Source organism: Trachypithecus francoisi, unplaced genomic scaffold (genome assembly GCF_009764315.1).
Source record: "Trachypithecus francoisi isolate TF-2019V2 unplaced genomic scaffold, Tfra_2.0 Lachesis_group4, whole genome shotgun sequence".
Lineage (NCBI taxonomy): Eukaryota > Metazoa > Chordata > Mammalia > Primates > Cercopithecidae > Trachypithecus > Trachypithecus francoisi.
The window spans coordinates 111,466,800-111,491,018 of NW_022681469.1; the positions used below are offsets into that span (position 1 = coordinate 111,466,800).

At 53.6% G+C, this 24,219-nt stretch overlaps 1 protein-coding gene and 1 pseudogene across 3 annotated transcripts in view; both read right to left on the bottom strand.

The window, feature by feature from the left end:
- Window positions 1–24,219, bottom strand: part of FBXL18 (F-box and leucine rich repeat protein 18) — a 64,761-nt gene that overhangs the window by 3,581 nt on the left and 36,961 nt on the right. The window contains exon 5 of one of the 2 annotated variants that reach the window (XM_033193097.1): window positions 21,557–22,556. The exons of the other annotated variant lie outside the window; for it this stretch is intronic. Coding sequence (XP_033048988.1) covers window positions 22,400–22,556 — 157 coding nt within the window. The 3' untranslated portion in view covers window positions 21,557–22,399. Of the gene's footprint in view, window positions 1–21,556; window positions 22,557–24,219 lie in introns of those variants that run through there. 2 annotated transcript variants of the gene reach the window in all.
- On the bottom strand, window positions 18,214–21,178 carry LOC117072726 (annotated as a pseudogene). Its single transcript, XR_004432916.1, has one exon. The product of XR_004432916.1 is annotated as an uncharacterized LOC117072726 (transcript).

A 24,219-nucleotide genomic window follows, 5' to 3' on the forward strand; every position in this document is an offset into this window, starting at 1 on the left:
GGCTCATGGTTGTAATCTCAACACTTTGGGAGGCTGAGGCGGAAGGACTGCTTGAGACCAGGAGTTCAAGACCAGCCTGGACAACATAGTGAGACCCCCCATCTCCACAAAAAATAAGTATGGTGGTACATGCCTGTAGTCCCACCTACTTGGGAGGCTGAGGCAGAAGAATCACTTGAACCTGGGAGGCGGAGGTTGCAATGAGCCAGGATCGCACTTCAGCCTAGGCAACAGAGCAAGTGAGACTCGGTCTCCAAAAATACAAACAAAAAAGAAGTACCTGACACACAGTGAAATAGGGCTACTATTAACTGTTAGACATTGTAAAACTTAATATAATCATGAAACACTTTGCAAATACAAAGGCCAACAGCTGAAGACACAGGGATACCATGAGTCTGTCATTCCCATGCCCCTTCCTTCCCCTCCCTCAAATAATGCCTCAATTCATAACTTTGTTTGTTTATTTTTTGAGACAGGTTCTCGCTCTGTCACCCAGGCTGGAGTGCAGTGGCACAATCTCCGCCCATCGCAACCTCTGCCTCCTGGGTTCAAGTGATTCTCATGCCTCAGCCTCCCGAGCAGCTGGGGTCACCAGCGTGTGCCATGACACTGGCTAATTTTTGTATTTTTAGTAGAGACGGGGTTTCACCATGTTGGCCAGGCTGGTCTTGAACTCCTGACCCCAAGCAATCTGCACACCTCAGCCTCCCAAAGCCCTGGGATTACAGGAGTGAGCCACCACGCCCGGCCTAAACCCTAATCTGACAGCAGAGGCTTGGGACTTACACCCAGGCCTCCATCCCAAGCCCTGCCTCACTATCTGCAAACTGCCGCCCCTCTGCAGTCCCGAAACATTTGTTCCACCAGCTGCAAGGGTGTTCTCATCACCCTTCATCCCTCACCATACTTTTTGTTTTGTGGAAGCTGCACAGTTCTGAAGTAATCGTGCCACTGGGAAACAGGGCTGAGAGTCTCGTTTGTTCAAAGAAAATCTTTTCCTTCCACACACAAGTGCTGTGTTTGCGCCATAAATCGCCTTCTGCATTAGGTCCCCGCCAGCCTTTCTCCTGGTGCCCAACCCTCCCAGGAAGGGCTCCAGTCCTGCATTCCCGGGGTGGCAGGTGGCTGCAAACACAGCCGGACCTGAGCCCAGCTCAGCAGCTCAGGGACAGGTCAGGAAATAACAAGGGCAGGAGTTCACATTTATTGTGCACCTACTATGTGCTGGGCACTGCGCTGGGCACTTCCTTAATCGGCTGCATTTTCTTCCTTCCAGCCAGGCACCGTGGCTTATACCTGTAATCCCAGCACTTTGGCAGGCTGAGGCCAGGGGATTGCTTGAGCCCAGGAGTTCCAGACCAGCCTGGGCAACATACTCGATTGATGCAAAAGTAATTGTGATTTTTGCCATTAAAAGTAATGGCAAGAACCACCTTTACTTTTGCACCAACCTAATTGCAAGACGCCATCCCTACAAAAAAATTTAAATTACCAGGTGTAGTGGTGAGTGCCTGTAGTCCAAACTACTTGGGAGGCTGAAGTGGGAGGATTAATTACACCCAGAAGGTCAAGGCTGCAGTGAGCTATGATCGTGCCGCTATACTCCGGCCTGGGCAACAGAGAAAGACGCTGTCTCTAAAAGAAACGAAATTGGCCGCGCACAGTGGCTCATGCCTGTAATCCCAGCACTTTGGGAGGCCAAGGTGGGCAGATCACCTGAGGTCATGAGTTCGAGACCAGCCTGGCCAATATGGTGAAATCTCGTTTCTACTAAAAATACAAACATTGGCCAGGTGTGGTAGCGGGTGCTTGTAGTCCCAGCTACTCGAGAGGCTGAGGCAGGAGAATCACTTGAACCTGGGAGGCAGAGGTTACAGTGAGCCAAGATCATGCCACTACACTCTAATCTGGGCGACAGTGCAAGACTCCGTCTCAAAAGAAAAAAAGAAACAAAATTAAGAAACAAAATTAGCTGGGCACAGTGGTTCACTTCAGTAATCCCAGCACTTTGGGGCGCTGAAGCAGCCAGATCACCTGAGGTCGAGTTCGAGACTATCCTAGCCAACACGGTGAAGCCCTGTCTCTACTAAAATTAGCCAACATGGTAGCACACACCTGCAATCCCAGCTACTCAGGAGGCTAAGGCGGGAGAATGGCTTGAACCCAGGAGGTGGAGGTTGCAGTGAGCCAAGATCACGCCACTGCACTCCAGCCTGGGCAACAGAGTGAGACTCGGTCTCCAAAAAAGATAAAAGAAACAAAATCCTCACGGGACACTGTGAGGTGGGTCCATCCATCATTATCTCATTTTACAGAGAAAAAACGAAAGTATTCACTTGCCCGAGGCCAGGACAGGAAGTCAGGCATCACCCACCCCACCGTGGGTACCCACTGGCACACTGGGAGATGAATTCATCTCCTGTTGGCACGCATTTCCTTTTTACATAAAACAGAATCCGTCACTATGTCACAAGCCACGGCAGAGGGAGGCCCCGGGCTGGGTCAGGCGTTGCAGGCAGTACCCAGCTTGCCGTGGATTGCAGCCAAATGAGGTTGAGAAACGGTATTTTCACCTGCAGTTCTCAAATGCTTGCTCTCAGGAATCTCCACTCTCTTACTGAGGACACAGCCCCAAATGACATCTTAATAGCAATATGAAAATAATTTTGACTTTACAGACTCACTGAGAGGATCTCAGGGACACCCTTCCTGGCTGGAGAACCGTAACTCTAAAACAATCATCTTTGGCCGGACACAGTGGCTCATGCCTGTAATGCCAGCACTTTTGGAGGCCTAAGTGGATTCACTTGAGGTTAGGAGTTCAAGACCAGCCTGGCCAACTTGGTGAAACACCATCTCTACTAAAAACAGAAAATTAGCCGGGCGTGGTGGTGTGCACCTATAATCCCAGCGACTCGGGAGGCTGAGGCAGGAGAATCGCTTGAACCTGGGATGCAGAGGTTGCAGTGAGCCGAGATTGCACCACTGGACTCCACCCTGGGTGACAGAGCGAGACTCTGTCTCAAAAAAAAAAATTAAAAATTAAAATTGAAAAAAGTTAAAAAACATTAGACACCAATGATACAACAATAAAAAACAAAGTGAAGGCCAGGCGCAGTGGCTCACGCCTGTAATCCCAGCACTTTGGGAGGCCGAGGCGGGTGGATCACGAGGTCCGGAGATCGAGACCATCCTGGTTAACACGGTGAAACCCCGTCTCTACTAAAAATACAAAAAATTAGCCAGGTGTGGTGGTGGGCGCCTGGAGTCCCAGCTACCCGGGAGGCTGAGGCAGGAGAATGGCGTGAACCCGGGAGGCGGAGCTTGCAGTAAGCCAAGATTGCGTCACTGCACTCCAGCCTGGGTGACAGAGTGAGACCTGGTCTCAAAAAAATAAATAAATAAACAAATAAACAAACAAATGACCAGTAAGCACACACAAAGAAGCCCAATCTTATTAACCATCAGGGAAATGCAAATCAGAAGTATCATGAGATACCACCTCACACCTACTAGGATGCCTGAAATCAAACAGAAAATAGCAAGTGTTGGCAAGGACATGAAGATACTGGAACCCTCAAATATTGCTGGTGGGAATGTAAAATGGTGCAGCTGCTGAGGAGAACAGGTTGGCATTTCCTGAAAATGTTGCCGTATGACTTAGCAATTTTACTTCTAGTATATATCCAAGAGAATTGAAAACACGTCCACCTAAGAATTTGTACATGAGGGCCGGGGCAGTGGCTCAGGCCTATAATTCCAGCGCTTTGGGAGGTCAAGGCAGGAGGATCACTTGAGGTCAGGAACTCCAGATCAGCCTGGGCAACACAAGAACTCATCTCCACAAAATATTTAAAATTAGATGGGCGTGGTGGTGCATGCTTGTAGTCGCAGCTACTTAGGAGGCTGAGGCAGGAGGATTGCTTGACCCCAGGAGGTCGAGGCTATAGTGAACCACGATTGTACCACTGTATTCCATCCTGGGTGACAGGGCGAGACCCTGTCTCAAAACAGAAAAAAAAAAAGTTTTGGAATGGATGGTGGTGATGATTGCACAACAATATAAATCTGTGTCATGCCCCTGAACTATATATATATATGTGTGTGTGTGTGTGTGTATATGTATATATGTGTGTGTGTATATATGTATATGTGTGTATGTGTATATATATGTGTGTATATATATACACACACATACTTTTTTTTTTTTTTTGAGACAGAGTCTTGCTCTGTCGCTCAGGCTTGAGTGCAGTGGCACGATCTTGGCTGACTGTAACCTCCGCCTCCCAAGTTCAAGTGATTCTTCCGCCTCAGCCTCCTGAGTAGCTGGGATTACAGGCACACACCACCACACCCAGCTAATTTTTGTATTTTCAGTAGAGATGGGGTTTCACCATGTTGGTCAGTCTGGTCTCAAACTCCTGACCTCATGATCCACCCGCCTCAGCCTCCCAATGTGATGGGATTACAGGTGTGAGTCACCGTGCCCGGCCTGAACTATATATATATTTTTTTTTTTTTTTTTTTTTTTTTTTTTTTTGAGACGGAGTCTCGCTCTGTCGCCCAGGCTGGAGTGCAGTGGCCGGATCTCAGCTCACTGCAAGCTCCGCCTCCCGGGTTTACGCCATTCTCCCGCCTCAGCCTCCGGAGTAGCTGGGACTACAGGCGCCCGCCAACCTCGCCCGGCTAGTTTTTTGTATTTTTTAGTAGAGACGAGGTTTCACCATGTTTGCCAGGATGGTCTCGATCTCCTGACCTCGTGATCCGCCCGTCTCGGCCTCCCAAAGTGCTGGGATTACAGGCTTGAGCCACCGTGCCCGGCCTGAACTATATATTTTTAAATGACTGGCCAGGCGCAGTGGCTCAGGCCTGTATCAGAGCACTTTGGGAGGCCAAGGTGGGCGGACCACAAGACCAGCCTGGCCAACATGGTGAAACCTTGTCTCTACTAAAAATACAAAAATTAGCCAGACATGGTGGAGCACGCCTATAATCCCAGCTATTCAGGAGGCTGAGGCAGGGAGAATTGCTTGGACCCAGAAGGCAGAGGTTGCAGTGAGCCAAGATCACGACACTGGACTCCAGCCCAGGTGACAGAGCAAGACTCCATCTCAAACATAAAATAAAATAAAATAAGAATACAAAAATTAGCGGGGCATGGTGGCAGGTGCCTGTAGTCCTGGCTACTTGGGAGGCTGGGGCAGAAGAATTGCTTGAACCCAGAAGGCAAATGTTGCAGCGACTTGAGATGGCACCACTGGACTCCAGCCTGGGCAACAGAGCAAAACTCTTGTCTCAAAAAAAAAAAAAAAAAAAAGACTAAGATGGTTGATTAAAAAAAAAAAAGTGGGCCGGGCGCGGTGGCTCAAGCCTGTAATCCCAGCACTTTGGGAGGCCGAGACGGGTGGATCACGAGGTCAGCAGATCGAGACCATCCTGGCTAACATGGTGAAACCCCGTCTCTACTAAAAATACAAAAACTAGCCGGGCGAGGTGGCGGGCGCCTGTAGTCCCAGCTACTTGGGAGGCTGAGGCAGGAGAATGGCGTGAACCCGGGAGGCGGAGCTTGCAGTGAGCTGAGATCCGGCCACTGCACTCCAGCCTGGGAGGCAGAGCGAGACTCCGCCTCAAAAAAAAAAAAAAAAAAAAAAAAAGTGGGTGGGAGCATGGAACATAGAGTCATATAGTCACATTTGTTTGGATGTTAAAAAAAAAATAAAAAACTAACAGTGGCCAGGCGCAGTGGCTCACGCCTATAATCCCAGCACTTTGGGAGGCCAAGGCGGGCAAATCACCAGAGGTTAGGAGTCTGAGACCAGCCTGGCCAACATGGTGAAACCCCGTCTTACTAAAAATACAAAAACTAGCCAGTTGTGGTAGCACGCACCTGTAATCTCAGCTACTCGGGAGGCTGAGGCAGGAGAATCACTTGAACCCGGGAGATGGAGGTTGCAGTGAGCCAAGACCGTGCCATTGCACTCCAGCCTGGGTGACAGAATGAAGCATCATCTCAAAAAATAATAATAATAAAATAAACAACTTTCTTACAATCAAAATAAAAGATCACATCCTATCTAGTTTCTGCAACTTCTCTTTGGGATGAATAGACTGTGAACTACTTTCTGTTTTACCAGATCTATGATAGGTATGATTTTATTGATCATTTTTTTGAGACAGTTGTGCTCTCGTTGCCCAGACTGGAGTGCAGTGGTGCGATCGCGGCTCCCTATGACCTCTGCCTCCTGGGTTCGAGTGATTCTCCTGCCCCAGCCTCCCGAGTAACTGGGACTACAGGCGCACGCCACCACACACAGCTAATTTTTGTATGTTTACTCAAGACGGGGTTTCACTATGTTGGCCAGGCTCTTCCAGAATGCCTGACCTCAAGTGATCCACCCACCTCAGCCTCCTGAAGTGGATTGACTGATTGATTGATTGACTGATCGATTGATTGAGACAGAGTTTCACTCTGTTGCCCAGACTGGAGGGCAGAGGCGCGATCATACCTCACAGCAGTTTTGAACTCCTGGACTCAAACAGTCCTCCCACCTCATATCACTGCACTCCAGCCCAGGCGACAGAGCAAGACTGTGTCTCAAAAAACATAAAATAAATAAATAAAAGTAAAATCTGGGAAAAGGGGGAGAGAGGGAGGGAGGGGAGCAATGCTGGAAAAACTACCTATTGGGTACTATGTTCACTACTTGGGTGATGAGTTCACTGGAAGTCCAAACGCCCCAGATTACACAATACACCCATGCACAAAACCTGCACAGGTACCTCCTATTTTTTTTTTTTTTTGAGATGGAGTCTTAGTCTGTTGCCCAGTCTGGAGTGCAGTGGCACGATCTCAGCTCACTGCAACCTCTGCCTCCTGGGTTCAAGCAATTCTCCTGCCTCAGCCTCCCGAGTAGCTGGGATTACAGGCACCCACCACCATGCCCAGCTAATTTTTGTATTTTTAGTAGAGACGAGGTTTCACCATGTTGGGCAGGCTGGTCTCGAACTCCTGACCTCAGGTGATCTGCCGGCCTTGGCCTCCCAAAATGCTGGGATTATAGGCATGAGCTACTGCACCTGGCCCTCCTGAATCTATTTTTAAAAAACAATTCTGGGAAAAGACATCAGATAAAAAAAAAAAAAAAGAAAACAAAAAAGAGGTCACAAGAAACCCTCCCATCTGGAAGAAATGGTGTTAATTACCACACAGTGCCTTAAAGAAATGCAGGTTAAATCTCTCATAGTCCTGGAGATCAGAAGTCCGAGACAGGTCTCCCTGGGCTCAGGTCAAGTGCAGGCCATGCTCCTCCTGGAGGTGCTGCGGGAAGATCCCCTTTCCTGGCCTTTACCAGCTTCTAGAATCCGCCTGTGCTCCATGGCTGGAGGTCCTCCCTCCAGCAACTGCCTGTGTTTCTCCCCCGCCAGCCCTCAGCTCTTCCCCTCCTGCCTCCAGGGCCCTGGTGATTCGACTGGGCCACCAGGATAATCCCACAGCCTCTCCACATCTCAAGGTAGGCAATTAGCAACTTCCATTCCCTTCTGCCACAGAACCCACAAACATGGGATCTGGGGACCCGGACATGGACATCTCTGGGGGTCATTATTCTGCCTCCACAGCCGGTCACAGCACTGCTGTGCCACGACCCAGCCAAGGCCTGTGCAGGAGGCAGGAGGGAGGCAGGAGTCTGGGACTCCTTGGGGTAACAAAGGTTGCAGCTATGACCCTGATCCTCAATCCTGGATGCAGCCAGCTGGAGGTCGCCCCATCTCTGGACACAAAAGCAAACTCAGGGGGCTTGTGGGGAAAGACTGCTCAACATAATTTACATCAATTTAAATGTACAGGCAGTGGTTCACTCCTGTAATCCCGGCACTTTGGGAGGCCGAGGCGGGCGTATCACCTGAGGTCAGGAGTTCGAGACCAGCCTGGCCATCACGGCAAAACCCTGTCCCGATTAAAACTAAAAAAATTAGCCAGGCGTGGTGGCTCAAGCCTGTAATCCCAGCACTTTGGGAGGCCGAGACGGGCGGATCACGAGGTCAGGAGATCAAGACCACCCTGGCTAACACGGTGAAACCCTGTCTCTACTAAAAATAAAAAAACTAGCCGGGCGTGGTGACTCAAGCCTGTAATCCCAGCACTTTGGGAGGCCGAGACGGGCGGATCACGAGGTCAGGAGATCAATACCACCCTGGCTAACACGGTGAACCCTGTCTCTACTAAAAATAAAAAAATCTAGCCGGGCGTGGTGGCGGGTGCCTGTAGTCCCAGCTACTCAGGAGGCTGAGGCAGGAGAATGGCGTAAACCCGGGAGGCAGAGCTTGCAGTGAGCTGAGATCCGGCCACTGCACTCCAGCCCGGGAGACAGAGCAAGACTCCGTCTCAAAAAAAAAAAAAAAAAACTAAAAAAATTAGCCGGGTGTGGTGGTGGGTGCCTGTAATTCCAGCGACTCAGGAGGCTCAGGCAGGAGAATCACTTGAACCTGGGAGGTGGAGGTTGCAGTGAGCCAAGATCATGCCACTGCACCCCAGCCTGGGAGGCAGAGTCTCCAAAAGCTAAAATAAAATAAATCAGGGAACTTTGCAAATAAAAATACCCTTTTGGGCAGCAGCTGAGAGCTGTCCTGCCCGTTTCGAGGGCCAGATCACACCGGGGACAGACGCTAAGGTCACACCTGATACACAACTCCGCCTCTGGGGTCCTCAAAGCTCCTACCCGTCGTAAAAATATTAATCCTCTGCTCTAGTCATTTCAACTAACGAAAGTATCTTCCAAAGAAACAATCCTAAAGATAGAAAAATACTGGTCTAAGGAGATGGGAGCTTCTTTCCTTAGGAGACTGACTCATTAGAGACAACCTAATTGTCCGACAGCAGAAAGAGCTTGTGACAGCAAAGCCCTGTCATTAAAATGATGGAGGAACCCAAGAGGCCCGCACTCTGTGTGTGAGCAGAAAAGCAGGACATGAAATCCAATGATTGCAGTCTCGAACTCTTTTTTTTTTTTTTTTTTGAGACGGAATCTTGCTCTGTCGCCCAGGTTGGAGTGCAGTGGCACCATCCTGGCTCACTGCAAGCTCCGCCTCCTGGGCTCACGTCATTCTTCTCCCTCAGCCTCCCGAGAAGCTGGAACTACAGGCGCCCACCACCATGCCCGGCTAATTTTTGTTGTTGTTTTTTTGATTTTTTTTTTTTTTTTTTGAGACAGAGTCTCGCTGTGTCACCCAGGTTGGAGTGCAGTGGTGCGATCTCGGCTCACTGCAAGCTCCACCTCCCGGTTTCAAGCAATTCTCCTGCCTCAGCCTCCCGAATAGCTGGGACTACAGGCATGCACCACCACACCCGGCTAAATTTTTTGTATTTTTAGTAGAGATGGGGTTTCACCGTGTTAGCCAGGATGGTCTCGATCTCCTGACCTTGTGATCCGCCCACCTTGGCCTCCCAAAGTGCTGGGATTACAGGCCTGAGCCACAGCGACCGGCTCTGTTTTTGTATTTTCAGTAAAGATGGGATTTCACTGTATTAGCCAGGAAGGCCTCGATCTCCTGACCTCGTGATCCGCCCACCTCAGCCTCCCAAAGTGCTGGGATTACAGGCATGAGCCACCGCACTCAGCCACCTCAGACATTTTTTAAGACCCTAGAACAAAGACTGGAAAGACGTTTACTGAAATATTAATGGATGCACTGCAGGGCGGGTGAGAACGTGGGTGTGGACTATCTTTTCCCTCTGTTCTACTTTTCTGAAATTTTCACATGTTCTGGAAAAGGAACATAATAAAACTAAGTTTACCTCTTTTTATATTTATTTAGTTAGTGAGTTATTGAGACAGCGTCTTGCTCCGTTGCCCAGGTTGGAGTGCAGTGGTGATCTCGGCTCACTGCAGACACAAACTCCTGGGCTCAAGCGATCCTCCCACCTCAGCCTCCCAAGTAGCTGAGACTACAGATGCACACCATCGTGATAGGCTAACTTTTTAGTTTTTGTAGAGACAAGGGTCTCACTGTGTTGCCCAGGCTGATCTCAAATTCCTGGCCTCACGTGATCCTCCCATCTCAGCCTCCCAAAGTGCTGGGATTACAGGCATGAGCCACCTTGCCAGGGCCTAAGTTCACCTTTAATCAAACTGGTTGTATTCACTGCTAGGTGTATAAAATTAATCCAGTCCCTTTGTTTTGGTGTGTGAACGTGTGTGTGAATTTAGTAAGAGTGTGTGGTGTTTGGGTGTGATGAGAATAGAGACTGTGTGTGAGCAGTGGGGGTTGTGTATGTGTCTGCATCTGCGTGGACATGTCTGAGTGACTATGTATGCAGAATGTGTGTAAGAATGAGTTATGGGTGGACTCTGTGGCTCACACCTGTAATCCCAGCACTTTGGGAGGCCGAGGCTGGCGGATCACGAGGTCAGGAGATCGAGACCATCCTGGCTAACACGGTGAAACCTCATCTCTACTACAAATACAAAAAATTAGCCGGGCGTGGTGGCAGGCGCCTGTAGTCCCAGCTACTCGGGAGGCTGAGGCAGGAGAATGGCTTGAACCCAGGAGGCGGAGCTTGCAGTGAGCCGATATCGCACCACCGCACTCCAACCTGGGCGACAGAACGAGACCCCATCTCAAAAAAAAAAAAAGAATGTGAGTTATATGAGCATGTGTGTGCTACATGAGTGAACATGGGCATGTGTGTGTATAAATGAGCACATCGGTACATGTGCACGTGCATGTGAATGTGTGAGCTATCCGTGTGTGCGTGAGTGAACATGTGGGGTGTACGTGCAAATCCACACAGGTGCTGTGTGATAAGAATGTGTGTGTGGTGTGAGTGCAAGCGTGAAAGGGTGTGCATATAGGAAGCTCCATGTGTGCATGTGAACGTGGGAGCATGCCGTGGAAAGCGTGGGGTGTCTGTGTAAGTGGCGTGCGTGTGGGGTGAGCAGAGGTGTGTCTGTGTGGCTGGGATGGAGGTGTGGACTCAGGCGGAGTTTGGGAGAGTTGTGGAAGTGTGAGCACTGGTGGAACTGTGTGGGTGTGATATGGGTGTGACATGGGAGAAGCTTTGTGAGCCTGAGTGTGAGTGTGCAGGTGTGTGTGTGAGGGCATGTGTGTGGGTGTGGTGTGTGTGTGAATAAACATCCATGTGTGAATGTCAGAGTGTGGGGTGCCACAAAACCCGAGAACCAGGAACCCTGGGAAACCTGCAGTTCCGAGCTGCTCAGAGAAACCGCAGGAAGGGCCTGGCCAGCAGCAAGTCACCATTCCTGGCTCCTGAGTGTCACCACGGCCAGCCTTCCACAGGGCAGGCAGACACAAGACACACGACACAAGAGGAAGGGGAGACCCCAGGCCCCTTCCAGAGAGGCCTCTCTGACCCCCAGCCGAGAGGCTGCCCCCTCCCCTTCCCAGGGGGGACACATCCACTTCCCAGGCTTGGAACACAGCAGAGTGGCCCCCGGCACCTGTGAAGGGAAAAAGGTGACATCCTTTGCTCCCCCAGGACAGCTGGCTGGGAACTCTCCTCCTTCACCAAAGGCCTGGAGATGGCAGTGGCTGAGAAAGGCTCGCCGGGTTCCCAGGCTGCTCTAGCCACACAGAGACATCCCTGTGTCCTTGCCAATGGTGTCTGAGCAGGGCCTCCCCTCCCTCATCCGTGCAGAGCAGAGGCCCAGCGTGCAGCATCTCGCCCGGGCTCTATGACCATGCGACACACTAACCACCACTAGCTGCGTGGCCTTGAGCAGGCAGCTGACCCCCGGGCGACCCCACTTCATCTGCAAAGCAAGGGTCACAGCAAACCGTGGCTCTGAAGCTAGGATTCTGTCACACCACCTCCACTATCCTGCAAGTTCAACGCCCGCAATAAATCAACCAGCTGTGCAGGGCTCCTGGGGGCAGCCAAAGCCTCTCAAGCTAGCTGTTCCGAACACCCTCCTCCAGCCACGACTCCCGAGACTTCCAGTGCAAACCCTTGGAACACACAGGCCTGGGCTTTTTCTTTTTTTTTTTTTGAGACAGAGTTTTGCTCTTTTTGCCCAGGAGTGCAATGGTGCGATCTCAACTCACTGCAAGCTCCGCCTCCCGGGTTGACACCATTCTCCTGCCTCAGCCTCCTGAGTAGCTGAGACTACAGGCGCCTGCCACCATGCCTGGCTAATTTTTTGTATTTTTAGTAGAGATGGGGTTTCACCATGTTGGCCAGGATGGTCTCTATCTCTTGACTTTGTGATCCACCCACCTCAGCCTCCCAAAGTGCTGGGATTACAGGCGTGAGCCACCACGCCCGGCCAAGGCCTGAGCTTTTTCATCTCTGCCACAAAGAATGGCTTGACCTGAGGCAGTTTTGATTTTTTTCTTTCTTTTTTTTTTTTTTTTTTTTTTTTGAGATGGAGTCTCGCTCTCTCACCCAGGCTGGAGTGCAATGGCATGATCTCAGCTCACTGCAAGCTCCGCCTCCTGGGTTCATGCCATTCTCCTGCCTCAGCCTCCAAAGTAGCTGGGACTACCGGCGTCCGCCACCACGCCTGGCTAATTTTTTGTATTTTTAGTAGAGACGGGGTTTCACCGTGTTAGCCAGGATGGTCTCCATCTCCTGACCTCGTGATCCGCCCGCCTCAGCCTCCCAAAGTGCTGGGATTACAGGCATGAGCCACTGCGCCCAGCTGAGGCCATTTTGATTTTATTTTAAAGTCTTGCCACATGGACAAAGGCCAGGGGGCTTCACACACTCAGTCGACTCCAGGTACAGACCCCTGATCTTTTCAGGGCTCTTCACATGTTCTGGCCTCCCTGCCACGGTGCCCCTCACAAAACGGGCATCATGGCTAGGTGCAGTGGTTCACGCCTGTAATCCCAGCACTTTGGGAGGCTGAGGCAGAAGGATTTCTTGAGCTCAGGAGTTTGAGACCAGCCTGGGCAACACAGTAAGACCCTGTGTGGTGTGGTGGGGCGCACCTACAGTCCCAGCTCCTCGGGAGGCTGGGGCAGGAAGACTACTCAAGCCCAGGCGGCCGAGGCTGCAGTGAACTAGGATGACGCCACTGCACTTCAGCCTGGGTGACCGAGCAAGACCCTGTCTCAAAACAAAAATGAAAGCAGGAGCATCAGCTCAGGAGGCGTGTGGGAAAACACAAGATCCCCTAGACCTGGGCTGAAGCTGCTGCCCCCACCACACCCCCAGCACACCCCTCGGCAAAGCCAAGGCCAACACCAACAGGCCTAGTGCACTATGACACACTTTCTAAAACTGGCCACAACATGACCTCCCACCCCAAGAGGTCTTTTGCAATGACAGCTCAACACTCATCCTGGCAAGTGGGGGATCTGTGCCCCATCTCTTGAATGTGGCAGCTTCTGGGACTGCCTTGGTCGACAGGGTATGGAAGGGATGCCATGCAACAGCCAAAGCCAGGGCCCGTCCCTCTAGTTTTCTGGAGACGCTTGCTGTTGGGACCCAACTGCCATGCTGTGAGGAAGCCCAACTAGCCTAGGTAGAGAGACCACATGGAGAGGCCACTTAGACCACATGGAGAGACCACATGGAGAGACCACATAGAGAAACCACATGAGAGGCCACATAGAGAGACCACATGGGAGAGGTCTCATGGATAGGCCACAGGAGGCCACATGGAAGTGTTCCAGCCAGCCACAGGCCCTACTGAGGTCCAGGTCAACACCAGCATTGACCACTAGACCTGTGAGTGAAGACGCTTCCAGGAGACTTCAGTCCCCAACTGCTGAGTCACTGCGGCAGAGGCTCCAGACACCGTGCAACAGGCAAGTCGTAGTGCCGTCCCCTGTGCAAACACCTGCCCTGGAGAAGCCGTGAGCACCTCACAGTGGCCGTTCTGGACCCCGAACTTGGCAGTGCCTTGTTATGTACAAGATAGAATGTTGTTGGCTATTGCTCAGCCTTGGCGCCTCCTCTCCCCTCTTGCCTGTCGCTGTAATGACAGTCTCAAGTGTGCCTCTGAAGGACAGGGCTCCTGGGCTTCCTCGCTGCACGCATTTCCATCCTCTCTCCCCTGCTGCAGCCACTGACATCAGCGGCACAGAGGATCCGCCCTCACCCACTGCCCAATTCCCCAGCACCGACCCAGCCACACACGAGACATCACCGGGGGCAGTGGGTGCACGTCAACCACAGGCGACGGCTCAGACAATGCTGGGCAGGATGGGAGGCTCCCGGCCCTGTGTCGCCATTTCTGCCAGGGAAACACCATGACCTCAAGGACCAAGCCAGAAGGAGGCATTGCTGAGTCCCCAGCTCATGTGAGGAGTCCCATCCTGACCACTACGTTCTGCAGCAGCCCTGTCCCCATCCAGACTCTGGTCCCTCCTCCCACCTCCTGCCACACTCAGGACCGAGCCTCTTCCCAGAACCCAGGACAGATAAAGGAGGGCTCTGCCCCCAAACTGACACAGCAAATAAACCAGCCTCAAGAGCACACGTGCCGGGTGCGGTGGCTCATGCCTATAATCCCAGTGCTTTGGGAGACTGAGGTGGGTGGATCACCTGAGGTCAGGAGTTCAAGACTAGCCTGACCAACATGGTGAAACACCATCTCTACTAAAAACACAAAAAATAGCTGGGCATGGTGGCACATGCCTATTATCCCAGCTACTCAGGAGGCTGAGGCAGGAGAATCCCTTGAAGTCAGGAGGCAGAGGTTGCAGTGAGCTGAGATTGAGCCACTGCACTCCAGCCTGGGTGACAGAATGGGACTCCATCTCAAAAGAAAAAAAAAAAAGCACATGTACTGCAGATTCCACTCTTTTTTTAGGTGGAGTCTCGCTGTTACCCAGGCTGCTGGAGGGCAGTGGTGCGGTCTTGGCTTACTGCAGTCTCCACCTTCCAGGTTCAAGCGATTCTCCTCCCTCAGCCTCCTAAGTAGGTGGGACTATAGGCACACGCCACACCATGCCCGGCTAATTTTTGTACTTTTTGTAGACACAGGGTTTCATCATGTTGGTCAGGCTGGTCTCAAACTCCTGACCTCAGGTGATCCACCAGCCTCGGCCTCTCCAAGCGCCGGGATTACAGGCGTGAGCCACTGTGCCCAGCCCAGATTCCACTCTATCGGGCATCCAGAGGAGTCAAACTCATAGAGACAGGAAGTAGAATGGTGGGTGCCTGGGGCTGAGGGAGGGACTGGGGAGTGAATGTTTAATGGGGACACAGTTTCAGTTGCAGAAGATGAGAAAGTCCTAGAAGCGGATGGTGGTGATGGCTGCACAACACTGTGATGTGCTTAATGCCACTGAACTGTGCAGTTCATTTTTTTTCTTTTTTGAGACGGAGTCTCACTCTGTCGCTCAGGCTGGAGTGCAGTGGCGTGATCTCGGCTCACTGCAAGCTCTGCCTCCTGGGTTCACGCCATTCTCCTGCCTCAGCCTCCCAAGTAGCTGGGACTACAGGCGCCCGCCACCATGCCCAGCTAATTTTTTGTATTTTTAGTAGAGACGGTGTTTCACCGTGTTAGCCAGGATGGTCTCGATCTCCAGACCTCGTGATCCACCCGCCTCAGCCTCCCGAAGTGCTGGGATTACAGGTGTGAGCCACCGCGCCCGGCCAGTTCACTTTTTTTCTGAGACAGGGTCTTGCTCTGTCGCCCAGGCTGGAGTGCAGTGGTGCAATCATGGCTCACTGCAACACTGACTTCCCAGGCTCAAGCAATGCTTCTGCCTCAGCCTCCCCCTAAATAGCTGGGACCACAGACAGGCGTGTGCCTCCATGCCCAGCTAATTTTTGTACTTTTTATAGAGACAAGGTCTGACTATGTTGCCCAGGCTGCTCTCAAACTCCTAGGCACAAGTGATGTTTCTGCCTTGATCTCCCAAAGTGCTGGGATTACAAGCATGAGCCATCGCCCCCCGCTTGAACTATGCACTTTATTTATTTATATTTTCTTCAAAAAAACCCTCTGCTGGCAAATTATGCACTTTAAAATGGTTAAGATGGGCCAGGCCTGGCGGCTTAATGCCTGTCATCCCAGCACTTTGGGAGGCCGAGGCGGGTGGATCACTTGAGGTCAGGAGTTCGAGACCAGCCTGGTCAACACGGCGAAACCCTGTCTCTACTGAAAATATTTTAAAAATTAGCCAGGCATGGTGGTGGGTGCCTGTAATCCCAGCTACTCAGGAGACTGAAGAAGGAGAAACGCCTTAACTCAGGAGGCGGAGGTTGCAGTGAGCCATCACACCACTGCCCTCCAGCCTGGGCAACAGAGCAAGATTCTATCTCAAAAAATAATAATAAAATAAAATGAACAAGGCTGAGGCTGTTTCCACAGCCTCGAGGAAACGCCTAAGCTGACTTGGCCCTGCCTGCCTTCAGCCAATCACCACTTTTGCCGTCTGAGCTGCCACCAGACCACAGGGAGGCTTTTGCAGTGTGCAGCCTGTACAACCATGCCAGTGCACCTGCACTGCTCCCGGCCAGGCCCATCCTGACCTACGCAGCCTCCTCTCTCACCTTTGGCCTCCCCAGCCCAAGGCTGTCTCAGGTGTCACCTCCTGATGCCCCCTGGGGAGGGTGTGCCCCTCTGCGCCCCTCTTTGGGTCTTGTGTCTCCATCCACACACCTCTGCTTCAGACAACCCACACCCCACCCAAGCACAGCCCCCGCCCCCCATCATCTGAAGTGAACAAAGCCACCAGCCTCGGGCCCAAGAAAGGGGTTGTAGGTAAGAGGTCAAAGTGTCCCTGCTGGAAGGACCACACGGCTGCCTGGCTTTCTAAATCAAGTCCATTTTATTTGAAATTTTCCACATGCCACACATGTACATGAAAATTCCCATCCAGAATGGAGTTTGCTACAGTGAACACCACAGTCAGGAGCAGGCATCACCGTGAGACACCATGGGGGCAAGTCAGCGGGACGGGGACAGGGAGGTTGGTCATCGAGAGGCAGGTAATGCATGTAGGGTCATTTAGCACCTGGTCATGAGATATGGCAAAACCCCCCCGGGGCCAGGGAAAGATCTCGCCTTAAAAACACGTGGAGCTCTGCTGTCTCTGAGCAGTCTCACGTGGATGGGCAACGCTCAGAGGGTGGCGAAGGGGCTGGAGAGAGATACCACCAACGGCTGCAGGGGAGGGGCACGCACACACACAGGCACGCACATGCTCGCCCGTGAACACCCCCTGGCACATATACACCCTTGCACACTCTCCACCCTCTGCCCCAGACACATCAACAACACGGCGGTCCAGGCTCTGGCTCGCTCCCTGGGAGGCTTCTGTGGCCAGGGTTCCCCTGGCGGGTCTGGTGGCAACAGCTTGGAGAAAAGCCTCCCAGGACCAACCCTCATTCCCAGGTCCACTGGTCTGGGGCGGGAGTAGCCAGGTGTTCTGATCTGGGCTTTTCCCGTAAACCGACCCCTTCAGCATCTCTGCTTTATTTTTTGTTTTTTGAGACAGGGTATTTCTCTGTGGCCCAGGGTCAAGGGCAATGGTGTGATCTTGGCTCACTGCAACCACCAACTCCTGGCCTTAAGCAATCCTCCCGTCTCAGCCTCCTGAGTAGCTGGGACCACAGACACGTACAATGCGCAGCTAACTTGTTTTTAAATTTTACGTAGAGATAGACTCTCACTATGTTGCCCAGGCTGGTCTCGAACTCCTGGGCTCAAGCAATCCTCCTGCCCCAGCCTCCCAAAGTGCTGGGATGACAGGCTTGAGCCACCGCGCCCGGCCCCTCCTGTGTTTCTTGAAGGAGCTTGAGAGAGTAGAGGAGCCCTGATGACAGATGGCCCGAGTCACTGCCACCACGGGGTTCCTCAGCGTCTGTGGGGTTTGTGTTCATCATGCCCGGGAGATCTAGAAACTTCTAACTGAACCCGAACCCCCAAGTGCAAACGAGACCCATGGCCATCAGGAAGAGCCCCCCCGCGTTGTGGTCAAGGCTACCAGGAACTGGCAGCAGCGCTCTGCCCACGTCCACAGGAGGCGGTCAACATCTCCTCTGCCTCCGGTTTAGTGGCCCCACGCTTCATCACCACACCTTATCCATGAACTTCGCAAGCTTTCTTACAAGAGCTCTGTAATGGGCCAGGCACAGTGGCTCACGCCTGTTATCCCAGCCCTTTGGGAGGCAGAGGCAGGAGGATCACTTGAGGTCAGGAGTTCAAGACCAGCCTGACCAACATGGTGCAACGCCGTCTCTACTAAAATACAAAAATTAGCCGGTCATGATGGTGGGTGCCTGTAATCCCAGCTACTCGGGAGGCTGAGGTGGGAGAGTCGTTTGAACCTGTGAGGCAGAGGTTGTAGTGAGTGAGCTGAGATCATGCCACTGCACTCCAGCCTAGAGGACAAAGCAAGACTCCTTCTCAAAAAAAAATCTGTAATTTTCAGATCCTAAAAGGAGCAGATAACAGGGGAAGAGGAGGTGGGAGGCTGCCACAGCACTGCCTGCTGGGGGTTCAGGGTCTCCGCATCCAGGCCTCCGGCACCCTCCATCCCTGCAGGAGCATTGCTGACACCTCCAAGGCCAGGACACTGGTCTGGAGCTTCATCGGCTGGCAGGGGCCCAGCCCTCAGCTGTCGCAGCCCTACTACTCTAGGCCTGGCCCCTCCATGAGCCCCCCAGGCCCAAGCCTGAGCCCAGCCCCAGTCCCTTGGGCCCAAAGGCCTGTGGCTCTGGGTCCGGGCACAGGGAGTGGTTGAGGGAGGGCGCTGCTGAGCTGGCAGGCACGCCTTGTGTGTTTTTAGCGCCACAGGAGCTCAGCCCATCCTGGCTGCAGTCCTGGGTCGAAGCAGCGAGTGTCTTCCCACTCTGTGCACACACAGGTCCCGGGACGGCCTCTTGGAGAAGAAACCTCTCAGGCCTGTGTCCTGGCAGGGCGTCTGGGGGCAGCGGATGGCAGGGATAGAGCCCGCCTCCTCTGCTGCAGAAGGAAGCAGCCCTCACCCAGCTCCCCTGGGCTGGACGGGCCCTTGAAAACGAGAAAAGCCTCACACAGCAGAGAGGAGCACCCAAGGCCCAGAAAGGCACCTTTGCTCTGGGTCCTCAGGCTCAAGTGCCTGCCCTGGGCAGGCACCTGAAGGTGTTCAGAAGCCTGGTGGGGCCCAGTGTTGCCTGGTGACACGGAGCAGGTGGCGGGGCGGAGGCTGTGGGACAAGGGGCTGCAGGGTCACAGGCCACAGGGCCCTGGGGCCGCGGGGCCAGGAGGAAGTCAGGAGAATAAATAGCAGCTAGGTCTGGGGTGAGCTGGGGGCACAGGCAGGACAGGGCAGCCAGAGAAGTAGGAACACTCCCTTTTAAAGAACAAAGGGATACATACCCTTTCCCCTCCACCCTCCCTCCAAGCCCTCAGTCTCTCCCTCACACTCACACAGGGAAGACGTGACTCACACACGCATGCACACACAGGGCACAGGTTTACACAGGCACACACACACAGGCACACGTACACGCAGGCACACGTGCACACAGGCACATGCACGCAGGCACACGTGCACACACAGGGCACAGGTACCCGCATGCACACGTGCATGCAGGCACACACACGCAGGCACACGCACGTGGTCACGGCGACAAGTGCTGACCACGCTCCTCCGGCAGGCAGCATATGGTCTGCCGCTTAACAGCCGAGCTCTGCCAATTGGGGACCATTAGGGTGGGTTCTTTTCCCAGCATCAAATGCTGCAGAATATAAATTGCAACTAACACTGGTGCCAAAATAGCACTTAGCGAAAATAAGCACGTTATTAACATCTGGTGAAGTCCATCTCGGGGGTAGCAGCAGCGGAAATTCTTGCTCTAAGTCAAAGGATGGTTGCAAGGGACACTAAAAATACAAGGTCTACTGTTTCGGGGATGCTTTCCAAGGCACTGCACCCCAGCCTCAGGAATGGCCCATCCCCCAGTCCTGTCTATGAGTATAAATTATGCTGCTGGTTAAAACCGCTTGCTCATGAGAACAGGACACCCAGGCGTGATCGTACACATGCTAGGATGCATTCCTGGTGCAAACACAATTCTCTGGCCCCAGTGGGGAATGTTCTGGAAGAAAGGACCAGGGCACAGAGCTGAAGCGCCCAGAGACACAGGCTCACTGAGGGTCCGGGTCCGGGAGCCTCCCAGGTCACCTGCCTCCCTCCTGGGCCACATCCCCTGCCTGCCGCACCGCACCTCAGTCTGATACCAAGAAGTGGTCAGTACTGGGAAGTACCACACCACCGGATCTGATCACTGTGCCTGGTGGTCTCCAGGTACCATTTTAAAGCTCTAAAGAAATGCCTAGGAAGTGTGTGGGCCGTGGGCAGCTGGTCCTGCGGCCTGCAGGTCAGGAGACGGGGCCGAAGGGTATAGCTCTCAGAGGCCGTGACAGGAGGGCCAGGAGGCCTCTGGGAGGCGAAGGCGTGGTCTGGTGCTGGTCCCACCATCAGATTCTGCTGGAATCAGCCTGTAGAAGAGCCTCTCCAGCCAGGAGGCAAAGGCACTGCACTGGGTGCAGCCTGGGACTGGGAGAGGACCCGTGGGCTTCAGAGAGGAGGCGTTGATCCCATACGTACAAGAAAGTCAAGGTGAAGTAGGAGGAGACTTCGAACCCCAGATCCGCCTGTGCCAGTGAGCAGAGGCGCCAGGGCAGTGCCAAGACTGCCATGTGGAGAGCTGGGAGGCAGCCTGCACAGGAGGGCTGTCCCTCCCCACAGCTCTGACCCCAGTTCTCCAAAGGCCTCTTGGACAAGGAGCTGGGCCCCCAGAGCAAGGAGCTGCTGAGAACCATCCCTGCCCAAGGGCAGGGCCGGTGATCGGAGGCCCGGGGATAGTGTCCCCCATTTTTTAACAGCAAGGCAAATGTGAGACACCGCCCCACAGGACGGTGCACCTGTCACATGGAAACCCAGGAGGATGACGACGGGCTGGGCAAGGGGCCCTTCACCAAGAGCAGCCAAGGCGGTGGTCCAGGCGAGCAGGACCCAACCACAGCCCCCCTCAGAAGCCATCAGCCCAGGGACAGCTCTAGGAGCGCCCGGAGGTGAAAGATGGCAGAGGCGACCAGCATGGCACATGGGGTTGGGCCTCGGACGCTGGGAGGGTGTCCTCATTTTTGGAATAGCTTTAATTTTTTTCCTCTTTATTTTTAAGAGATGGGGTATCCCTGTGTTGTCCAGGCTGGTCTCAAACTCCTGGGCTCAAGTGATCCTTCCAAAATGTACTGAATATATATATATATATGTATATATGTATTTTTTTTTTTTTGAGATGGAGTCTCGCCCTGTCGCCCAGGCTGGAGTGCAGTGGCGTGATCTCGGCTCACCGCAACCTCCGCCTCCCAGGTTCAAATGATTCTCCTGCCTCAGCCTCCTGAGTAGCTGGGATTACAGGCACCCACCACCACGCCCAGCTAATTTGTGTATTTTTAGTAGAGATGGGGTTTCACCATGTTGGCCAGGGTGGTCTTGAACTCCTGACCTTGTGATCCACCCGTCTCGACCTCCCAAAGTGCTGAGATTATAGGCGTGAGCCACCGTGCCCAGCTGAATATTTTTAAAGTCTTAAATAAAGTCATCTGAAATGGGGTCCTGTGATTGCTACTCCAGCCTTATGAATCATTTCGGGTTTTAATGTCTCACGTTATTCTAACAAAGCCGAATGTGTATCTATTTCCCCAGGAATGCACATGGACCTTCCCAGGGAAGCTGAAGGCTGTGGGGTGGGTGGGAGCAGGAGGAGACCTCTCTCATGAGGAACGGGCCCTGCTCATTGGGCTGAAAAACCATAGCAGAGGCTCCAGCCAGCAGTCCCAACCCCAGGGGACCTCTCTGGGGCCACAGGCATCATCGGGCTAGAAAAACCCCAGAGACATGAGTGGGCTCAAGTGTGTTCTAATGGGACGGGGAGTCCTAAGTCCGCAGCCACTAAACTGGCAGGCCCTTCCCCATGTCACACTCGGCCACGCAAGGGGACACTCAGACACACGGTGACCAGCCTGGCCGAATGGACTTCAGGGGGACAGCATGTGGCCACCCATCCGCGGGGCCCCAGTGGCAGGTGACCACAAACACAACAGCCAAGGGACATGTTTCCCAGTCAGAAGCAGCACGGGGTTCCGGCCCTCCAGGCCCGTCGACAGGGCCCCCAGGGATGGAGGCTCAGTGCACAAACACCCAAGCCAGGCCCCAAGGGTCAGCCTGGTTCAGCCAGCCCCCATGTCGACGGTCCCTCGACCCCCCTCATGTCAACCAGAGCACATCCCCTCAACCCAAACTTCACAGAGCAACAGTTCCCGTGAGAGAGCCGCAGAGATGCCGGGAGCCCCAGGAGCCAGGTGGGGCGTGCCCGGCCGGGAGAGAGGCCCTCTTCCTCTTGTAACAAACCAAGGGTCCCTGGTGTCCCAGGCTCCCACAGCGTCTCGAGGTGACTCAGACCGATGGGCGGCGGCTTGGCCTCTCACCACCACAGGTTCGGCGGTTCCTCAGCCACTCTGCTCTTAAATAAGGTGATCTCATCCAGGTGCACCAGGGGGACGTCCCGGATGACGTCGGTCAGGCCCTCGTGGAGCAGAGGGAAGATGACGACGTTCAATGCGGGCCGCTCGGCCTGGAAGCTGAACCAGAGACAGGCGGTCAGCGGATTACGTGGGTGGCCACGGAGGGGGCAGAGCCTGCTGGGGGAGCCCAGGAGGTACTCACACCTGCCCCCGCCACCCGGGCTCACCTGGGGCTCCCGGAGAGACCAGGCCTGCTGCGAGAGTCACCCTCTATGTGCCTCGAGGACCCCGTACGTGGCAGCCAGAGCTGAGGAGGAGCAGGGCAGCCGGGAACAGGCAACACGCTTCTCTCCAGGTTCAGGGGGCACCCGCTCCATGCCAGCCATGAGTATCAGAGGCCGCAGAGGCCAACCCTGCTCTGCAGATGCGGGAAAGCTGCCAGGACAGGCTGCCGTGCCCCAAGGCAGCAGAGGGACCCCACTGCAGGAGTGGCAGATTCAAGGCACCTGGCCCATGAACGTCCCACAGCCAGGACAGAGAAAAGGGACAGGTGTCCACACCCCACAGCCGCACGTGGGCCACCTCAAGGGGGTGCGACTCCCAAGTCAGTGAGGCAGCAGCAGTCACTAGGAGAAGCAGATACCAAAGCGGCTACTCGGGAAAAGCACACGTTTGACCGAATGACAAATGGCAGGTGGGCGACGCTCCCAAAGCCCCCACCCCCAGGTGACCAGCCTGCATGCATGAAAACTCATTCACAATTGCCATGGGGTGCCCACCGAGTGCCAGGCACGGCTCTGAGCTCGACAGACATGACCTCATTTTGCCTTCCCCACAACCCTACAATGAGCCACGGTCCCCCAGCGGGCCATGAAGCAGAGCAAGGATCCCTCCCCAGTCAGAGCGGGTCACCAGCACAGTCCTACTGGCCTTATTTGGCCAAAATGCAATGCAAGCCGGGTACTGTGACTTGCTCCTGTAATCCCAACACCTGGGAGGCTGAGGTGGGAGAATCGTTTGAGGACAGGAGTTCCAGAACAGCTTGGGCAACATAGGGAGACTCTGTCTCTATAAAAAATATTTAAAAATTAGTAAGGCATGGTGGCGCATGCCTGAGCTACTCAGGAGGCTGAGGTAGGAGGATCACTTGAGCCCCGGAGGTAGAGGCGGCAGTGAGCTCTGATCATGCCACTGTACTCCAGCCTGGGCAACACAGTAAGACCCTGTCTCTAAAAAAAAAAAAGAAAAGAAAATGCAAAGAAGACCCAAGTGCCAGCCCAGGAGCGCCAGGCAGAAGGAAAAACACAGCAGTGCCCCAGAGAGCAAGATAAAAACATCCAGGCCAGGCGCAGTGGCTCACGACTGTAACCCCAGCACTTTGGGAGGCAGAGGCAGGTGGATCACCTGAGGTCAGGAGTTAGAGACCAGCCTGGCCAACATGGTGAAACCCCATCTCTACTAAAAATACAAAAATTAGCCGGGCGTGGTGGCGGGTGCCTGTAATCCCAGCTACTCAGGAGGGTGAGGCAGAAGAATCCCTCAAACCCAGGAAGTGGAGTTAGCAGCGAGCCGAGATTGTACCACTGCACTCCAGCCTGGACAACAGAGCGAGACTCCATCTCAAAAAAGAAAAAAAAAATCGGCTGGGCGCGGTGGCTCAAGCCTGTAATCCCAGCACTTTGGGAGGCCGAGATGGGCGGATCACGAGGTCAGGAGATCGAGACCATCCTGGCTAACACGGTGAAACCCCATCTCTACTAAAAATACAAAAACGAGCCAG